General features: G+C 45.1%; 1 protein-coding gene across 7 annotated transcripts; it reads right to left on the bottom strand.

The window, feature by feature from the left end:
- Positions 1-1,817: 1,817 nt before the first annotated feature.
- LOC307212600 (uncharacterized protein) lies at positions 1,818-8,563 on the bottom strand. 7 transcript variants are annotated; one of them, XM_079970119.1, is made up of 5 exons: positions 8,429-8,563; positions 5,146-5,248; positions 4,142-4,225; positions 2,965-3,050; positions 1,818-2,395 (listed from the first exon to the last, which is right to left on the bottom strand). In XM_079970119.1, the coding sequence occupies exons 2-5, from the start codon at positions 5,234-5,236 to the stop codon at positions 1,913-1,915; spliced, it is 744 nt and encodes a 247-aa protein (XP_079826245.1). In that variant the 5' UTR covers positions 5,237-5,248; positions 8,429-8,563; the 3' UTR covers positions 1,818-1,912. The 7 variants fall into 7 exon arrangements, with proteins under 7 accessions (XP_079826245.1, XP_079826249.1, XP_079826248.1 ...); XM_079970123.1 differs by having other exon boundaries at positions 5,150-5,248; XM_079970122.1 differs by lacking the exon at positions 8,429-8,563 and adding an exon at positions 8,201-8,416.
- Between the last annotated feature and the right edge of the window lie 264 nt (positions 8,564-8,827).

Raw genomic sequence — 8,827 nt, 5'->3', positions numbered from 1 at the left:
ACCACTTTAGCTAATGGGGCCTCCCGCTGCTGCTGCTGGTGCCCAATTTCTGTTCTCATCCTAAAGCAAAGTTCTTAACCTGAAGCACTATTTCTGGGTTAACGGAGTCTGTAACCTGAAGTGTATGTAACCTGAGGTACCACTGTATTAAATATTTCTTGCCTTTCATGCCAAAGCTCTGGCACCTTTAATTTCATCAATATTGAATGATTCCTCCTGGCTCCCCGTTATTTTCTTACGTGGTTTTTCTATACACAAAGCTTTTCCTCAGATGTCCTGCAGTGGCATATTGAACATCTCCAGACTTTTAAGCTGGAGAATGCAATAGTCATGAACTATTCTTAATATTTATATAATTCTCCCTGTACAGACGTAAACCTGGACCAACATTTGCTCTTTTGTGTCATTATAACTGCTATTTGCCTTTTTTTTTTGTTCTTGGCATTTATTGCTCTCTATCACATTAGCTTTCATAATCCCTTTCTCTTTGTTTAAAACAATCTCATGGCTTTTGCACCTGCCGGTGGTGCTGCTTTGTAATTTATTTGCTTTGCTTGAGAGATGGAAGTGGAGGCAGCATCATGTCTCAGCGTTAAAGAAATGCAATCATTTCATCTATGTGTATATTTCCAGATTACCCTCATCTTCCTAGTGGAGGTTAGGCCATTTGAACAAACAGGGCACTGCTCCTTGATCTCTGTCTGCCCTCAGCCAGCCAGCGCCCCCCCCCCAGCCACCGCCAACCTGCCTTCCTGATTTCCTTACAACCAGTTCAGAGGGTGCCATTGTCCATCAGATTCCTCTTCCTTTAGTCTGCATACAGTGTGCTCATACCACCGGTTTATGAAGCTGTGTACACACGACATTCACCACAATCTCCTTCTATCTGGTAGTTTCTGGAGAAATGCTGCATTTTGAGAATCTCCACCACCATCATTCAACCCGGACACTGAGGTCCAGCTCCGAGGGTGCTCTGGAGGTTCCTTCTCTTTGAGAAGTGAGGTTATAGAGAATGAAGCAGAGCACCTTCTTGGTAGTGGCGCCTGCACTGTGGAACGCCCTCCCATCAGATGTCAAAGAAATAAACAACTACAGTCATACCTTGTGTTACGTTTGCTTCATGGTACGTTTTTTTTCAGGTTGTGTCCCACGGCAACCTGGAAGTACCAGAAAGGGTTACTTCCGGGTTTTGCCGCTCGCACATGTGCAGGCGCGCAAAATGACATCACACACATGTGCAGAACCGGTGAATTGCGACCCGCACGTGCGCAGATGCACCACTGCGGGTTGCGTTCTATTCATGTTGCGAACAGGCCTCCAAAACGGATCCCATTCACAGCCTGAGGTACCATTGTATCTGACTTTTAGAAGACATCTGAAGGCAGCCCTGTTTAGGAAAGTTTTTAATGTTTGATGTTTTATTGTGTTTTTAATATTCTGTTGGGAGCCACCCAGAGTGGCTGGGGAAACCCAGCCAGATGGGCGGGGTATAAATAAATTGTTGTTGTTGTTGTTGATGATGATGCACTTTCTATACACACAAGAATTTCCACATGACCCACAACCCCGACTGCACAGGGCTCCAGGGTACATGGAAGCCTCTGTGTGTATGTGCCTTTTGTATTGAGAGAATGCATGTGGCATTCTTCTGAAGAGAGCATGAAAGGCTTCCAATTAAGGTGAGGTTTTAAGTTGCAAAATGAGCACATTTTTGAAAAAGCAAACAAACACCATTCTGCAACTTCAAGCATTTAGCCCACTTCCCCCATGCCAGCTGAAAAGCAACAGTAGCAGCAAAAGACAACAACACCCTGGTGTTGTGATATAAATGGGAATGGTTATTTAATAGCACTGTGATGGCAGTGGCGTACATTTTTGTTTCTGAGCAGTGGTTGAGCAATGAACGCCCACCTTAGTGTGGCATCCTCCGGTCCCTATGGTAGCGTGGCTTCTGCGCATTGATAGAAGAGGCATCTTGATAGAAGAGCTTCTCTCTTCCCTCAGGAGGCATGTTTTCTTCAGAAAGCCTCTCCTTAGCCCTGACAGCCACAATTTCCTGGATGATATCCTCAATTTCATTTGCTGTTAAGATCTCTTTCTCTGCCTTTAGATACGATGGCCCTGGAGTCGGCAGTTGTTCCCGTGAGAGTTGGAGATCCCATCCAGGATTTGGTTGGATGCCCTCTGGAGCACAAAAGTCAGACAATTGTTCCCTTTTAATTTCTGCTTTTCCCTCCTCCAAATTCCCACCTGATAGCATTTCCTCCCCTCCCCTTTTATTCTGCTTTTGTTTCTTCTTCACTCTATCTTCTTCATCGAAGATTTTCTGAGCCACGTCCAATATACTAATCCACTGAGGAGAGTAAGAAAACTTTCTCCATTTCTTTGAGGGCTCCTGAAAAAAGGCCAAGCACACTTTCACATATAGGGTTAACGGAAAACACTTCCATGGTCTTTATAAGCAGTTGTGATAATTTCAGGTGGAGCATATGGATGCATAGGTTTACCATAATAAATTCTGCCCCTCAACTAAAATGATCAGAGGTGACGGCTCTCTACATTATACTTGGCTTGTGAGTCTCCCAGGGCAACTGGTTGGTTATTCTAGGAGAAAAGGTGCCAGATGACATGGATAATTGACCTAATCAAGCCAGACTTGGGCAGGTGTGGAGGACTCCTTGTTCCTGAATGGGGTAACTGTGCCCCCGAAGGACCAGGTGAGCAACCTGGGAGTCATTTTGGACTCACAGCTGTCCATGGAGGCACAGGTCAGTTCAGGTCAGTTCTGTGTCCAGGGCAGCTATCTACCAGCTCCATCTGGTACACCAGCTGAGACCCTACCTGCCCACAGACTGTCTCTCCAGAGTAGTGCATGCTCTGGTTATCTCCCGCTTGGACTACTTAGTCCCTAACTAATTCTTAGAACAGACGAAATTAATGTCTTGCTGCTTCTGTTAATCTCACCATTAAAGGAATTACAACCCTTGGTGTTAGTTTCCCCATTTTCGCTTTCTTCAACTCCACAGCTGACTGTGATTCTTGGAGAAGACCTGCAATGAACATGACGCATAATTAGAAAATTGTCATTTGCTTATTTAAATGAATATTTGCAGATGCTTATGGAACAAGACTATGAAATGCAAAGCAGCATGAATATCTGTGGCTTAGATACACATAATAAAATCCATGGCTTAGATCCATATCATATCCCACTTTTCAATAGGGATGGGTGAACCTGCTAACCCCATTAGCTTGGCTCGGGATTTTTCCAAATCCCAGCTTCCCCAAATGGTCTCCTCCATTTTCAGGATCTCGCAATTATGTAGTCCAAACCCCTGTTATTTGCATCTGAGCTTTCCCTATTGCATTTAGGCTTACCAGAGCTCTACCAACTCTACTCCCTAAATGGCAACATTAACATTCCTTGCCTCGTACTGGAGAAACAAGAAAATATAAGATGTTGGTTCAGGCAAGGTGGTGAAGCCAGTATACAGTTCATTATGTACAGCTGGTTACTCAAACTAGCTATTTTACTCTCTGTAACTATTTAATTTTGTGTTTTGTGAGTTACTACCACTACTACTACTATTAACCTGCCCTTCACCCTAAGGACCGAAGGTGGGTTACAACCAGTGCTTTTTTTCTTTAAAAAATGTTTAGGGGTATTCTCATTTTGACTTTGATTCACTTTGGCTTATAGCTGATTTTTCCCCTGGGCCTGCCAGAATATGGTGGTTGACTAGACTGGGGGTGTTATTGGGTTGTTGTTTTTATTTTGATTATATACTGTATTTTTCCATGTATAAGACTAGGTTTCCCCCCCCTAAGAAATAATGTCAAAAATCAGGGGGCGTCTTATACATGGATAGTTCTGAGGGTGGACTGGCGATTGGTTGTTGCCCCCAAAATAGGGGGCTCCTTATACATGGGGGCGTCTTATAAACGGAAAAATATGGTATATTGTGGTTTTATATTTTGATTTTGTTCTGTGAACCACCCTGAGACCTCTGGTTATAGGGCAGTATGTAAATTTAATAAATAATAGTAATAGATTGCACATTGTCAAACACCCCCCCCAACCCTATTGCCACACCTAGTTCCAATTACACACAAGAATCAATAAGGTTATGGTTCTACCTACTAAAGAAAGGAAGGACTGGTTCCAAGGGAGCTGATCTCTGCTCTTCATTTTCCTTCTCTTTGCTCATATGTGAATTCTGCCTTTCTGTATGCACATCGACAAAATTGATAGGTGAATGTATAAATACTACTTTCTGACTGCAGATCAGAAATGGAGTGGGGGGGGGGAGGACAGCAGACCTTTAGATTTGTGCATGAAAACACAGGAGATACACAGCGGATGCTAATGTGCCTCTGAGAAAGGGATTTTGCTTTGTTTGGAAGTATTAGGGGGGAAAGGTCAACTGTATACATTGGATCCAGACAGTGGCCTAGCATTGGTTGCTGGCACCCGTGGCAGGCTTGCATACCGGGGGGGGGGGAGCCCAGCCCTCACCACTGATGCTGCCAGAGTGACCCCATCCCAACAGATCAAAGTGGGGTCATGCTGAGCCCCCTACCTGCCTGCTCAGGGGGGAGCCTGGCCAGCCAACGCAGCCCTTTTCAAGTAGGGATGTGAGGAACATTTTCAGTTCTCTCTCCCCTCTCGCTAAGTGGCAGCAAAGCTTGGCTTAAGGAAGGAAGCCAGGTGGTACAACACGGCCTTAGCTTACCAACCCCAGCTGCCCAGCCGCTATATTTTACAATGTTAAAGGATGCTTGTATTGTTGTCAGCTGTTGCTATTTGTGCATGAAGAGGAAAGGTGTGCCTGGAGCTATGGATAGGCCCATATTACCGTATTTTTTGCTCTATAAGACTCACTTTTTCCCTCCTAAAAAGTAAGGGGAAATGTGTGTGCCTCTTATGGAGCAAATGCAGGCTGCGCAGCTATCCCAGAAGCCAGAACAGCAAGAGGGATTGCTGCTTTCACTGTGCAGTGATCCCTCTTGCTGTTCTGGCTTCTGAGATTCAGAATATTTTTTTTTCTTGTTTTCCTCCTCCAAAAACTAGGGGCGTCTTATGGTCTGGTGCATCTTATGGAGCGAAAAATATGGTACTTTCTTTCTGAAAACAGTGGTACCTACCTACCGCTAACATCAAGGGTTGCCTCCTAGGGATCTGCATGCGGTCGTTCTTCCTTCTCTTCCTCATTCTCATGAAAATCCAATTCAGCATCTATCTATTCCTCTGTCAATGCAATAACAGATTTGTAATCTTCAAAGGGGTTCAAATGGCAGTGTGGCGATCACACAGGGTCCCCGGACGTTTGACGGTCTATTGATCCCTGTGCCACCACTGTGATTGCTTCCTCACTGCCACCAACCCGTTTCTCTCGGGTACACACTGAGTCCAGACAGTTGTTAATATTAAACCAAATAAACAAGTTTATTTTATAAGCATTAACAAGTTTATGGTTTCAGATAATTGTTCTTGTCACTTTCTTAACCTTAGTTTCTTTACCGGCCTATACCTTCCTAATACCTTCTAACTGATTATCCCAACTGTTTAACGGACTCCTCTTAACAGATTCTCTCACTCTCTCACGTCAAACTAGCCCAACCCACAGACTTATCCTCCCTCTCCCTTCTCTAACTCCAGACTGACTTCTTAACAACTCTAACTCTAACTCCACCCCTTGGGTTCCTATTGGTTAATCATTTTACCCTTAGCTAACCCTTTCCTTATGACCCAGTATGATGTCACACACCTAGAAGGGCAAATGCCACAGGCAGGTGCATATTTTAAAATGTCGATATGTATACATAGATGTATGTTATCTATTATAATATTTAAGGCCACATATTTTCATATTTGCACAAGGGGTTATTTAATTGGGCTGGCTTTTGTCACCAGGAGGAGGAAAACATTATCTCTACCTCAAATTCCATCCCCACTCTGGGGTTGTCAGCTTATGAATCTCTGGAAAGGACCCAAATGGACCAAGCAGTGAAACCTGGTGGTTCAGGGTTAGACCCAGAAGGGTCCCAGTGTGGTTAGAGGGCTGAGGTTGAAAATCCCAACTCAAAACATGAATCTCACTGGAAGGACCTAATTTACCTCACAGGAATTTTGTAAGGATAAAAGGATGGAAGAGAACCCTACCCAGTGCATCCTGAACTCCTCAAAGGAAGGGATAAAAGCAGAGTAAGCAAACAAACACATTTTTAAAATGGTACCTGGCACATTGAGGCAGAGCCTGGCGGAATTTGGTCAGTCATGGTGAGGGCCAAATGGAAAAAAGGAGGCATTGTTGGGCCAACTCTGGGGATTCCTGGCTTTTCAGACCTATTATTGGTTCCCTGTCAGAACGTAGTTTTAGTGGTTGGACAGACTAGATAACAAATGAATGCTTAGCAACCAAAACCCTCCTACTGATGCAAGCGTCTGAGAAGCATTACCGTGCAACACCTACACATGTTCTCTCTGATACTTCTGCAATCATGAGAGCTACACTCCTGTATTATTACTTTTTTTTTTAAGGGGCAACCCACAAATTGTGGGACCATGGCCTCCTTCTCCTTGCAGCCAAATGAAATATGCATACATGCCAGTTGACTTAATGAGTGCAATGTTCAAAGTGCTGGTTTTGACCTATAAAGCCTTAAACGGCTCAGGATCACAGTACCTCAAGGACCTCCTCTCTCCATATGAACCTACCTGGACCCTGAGATCATCTTCTGAGGCCCTTCTTTGTGTGCCTCCTCCTTGGGAGGTCCAGAGGATGGCAACACGAGAACGGGGCCTTCTCTGCAGTGGCTCCCCATCTGTGGGATGCTCTCCCCAGGGAAGTTTGCCTAGTGCCTTCATTATATACCTTTAGGTGCCAGGCAAAAAGGCTCCTTTTTAACCAGGCCTTTGGTTGACCTGATTGACATCCTATACCCTTTTAAAATGTGGCTCTTTTTGGGGGGGCTGATATTGGGTTATTGTTATTTTGATTTTAGATATTGCGATCTTTTCTGTGAACTGCCCTGAGACCTCCGGGTATAGGGTGGTATATTAATACAGTGGTATCTTGGGTTACAGGGATGCAGGTGGCACTGTGGGTTAAACCACAGAGCCTAGGACTTGCCGATCAGAAGGTCAGAGGTTTGAATCCCCGCGATGGGGTGAGCTCCCGTTGCTCAGTCCCAGCTCCTGCCAACCTAGCAGTTCGAAAGCACATCAAAAGTACAAGTAGATAAATAGGTACCGCTCCGGCGCAAAGGTAAATGGCGTTTCCGTGCGCTGCTCTGGTTCGCCAGAAGTGGCTTAGTCATGCTGGCCACATGATCCGGAAGCTGTACGCCGGCTCCCTCGGCCAATAGAGATGAGCGCCGCAACCCCAGAGTCGGTCACAACTGGACCTAATGGTCAGGGGTCCCTTTACCTTTACCTCGGGTTACATACACTTCAGGTTACATACACTTCAGGTTACAGACTCCACTAACCCAGAAATAGTACCTCAGGTTAAGAACTTTGCTTCAGGATGAGAACAGAAATCGTGCTGCGGCGGTGCGGCAGCAGCAGGAGGCCCCATTAGCTAAAGTGCTGCTTCAGGTTAAGAACAGTTTCAGGTTAAGAACGGACCTCCGGAACGAATTAAGTACGTAACCAGAGGTACCACTGTAATAATGATGATGATGATGATGATGATGTTGCGCTGAATTTTGTGTGTCGTAATGAAGTTGGCTTTAGTACAGTAAGAATGGACAACCATTTGCTTGCTTGTGGACTTACCCCTTCAGAAAACTAAAGTTGGGGGGGGGGAAGGGACTGCTCATGCAGTGAAGGTTTCCCACCTTCTTCCCTCCACTGTAGCCCCTTGCAGACTCTGAAAAGCTTCTCAGAGGAGGATCAGAGGATCGGAAGTTTCTCCTGAACAGTATGGAGGGTGGCAAGGGGGTACGGAGTGGCAAAGGAAATTGCCAAATATCAGGTGCAGCTACAGGAATGGGTCTACTGCCTTCAGCTGAGTGCAGTGTGCATACAACCCCCCTTGAGGATTATTATTATTTATTGAATTTATATACCGCCCTATACCCAGAGGTCTCAAAGCATAAAGGCCATAGGGTGGGGAGGCGGAGCCACACATACTGCCACGTATACAACTAATGGATACACAAATAGGGGTACTAACAGTTGGGCTACATTTCTTACTGGGAAGAGATTTGAAATCTCCACCTGGTTTCAGTTTGTAGCCCAAAAGGTGTGCCTCAGAACATATACCAGCACTTGCTAAGTTTATCCACAGTTACTGTTGTGCTTCCATTGTAAAGAAAGAGCTACTAAGTTGTACAGAGCCATTCAAAGGTGACCTCGCTCCAATGGGAGATGAGCCTAGATTTTTGCAGCTCAATTTTTTTGCTGCCCTTTCCATGACCATACCTCTGCACTGTGGGCAGAAATAACTTAGTAGTAACCGGTTCAAGACCTTCACTTGCACGGCAGTTGGTAGGCATTAACCAAGGCAGTTGAGCTGTTCTGTGATGTCACAATAAGAGGCTAGAGTGTGCCATAGAGCTAGTCCTCTACGGTTGCATAGAGAGATGCATTTCTTGTTGATCCTTTTGCAGATTACAGTGGTACCTCGGGTTACATGCACTTCAAGTTACATACGCTTCAGGTTACAGACTCCGTTAACCCAGAAATAGTACCTCGGGTTAAGAACTTTGCTTCAGGATGAGAACAGAAATTGTGCTCCGGTGGCGTGGCAGCAGCAGGAGGCCCCATTAGCTAAAGTGGTGCTTCAGGTTAAGAACAGTTTCAGGTTAAGAACAGACCTCC

The sequence above is a fragment of the Podarcis cretensis genome (genome assembly GCF_951804945.1).
Source record: "Podarcis cretensis genome assembly, chromosome: 3".
Lineage (NCBI taxonomy): Eukaryota > Metazoa > Chordata > Lepidosauria > Squamata > Lacertidae > Podarcis > Podarcis cretensis.
The sequence above is the reverse complement of the archived record's forward strand: the minus strand, read 5'-3'. Positions and strand labels throughout refer to the sequence as shown.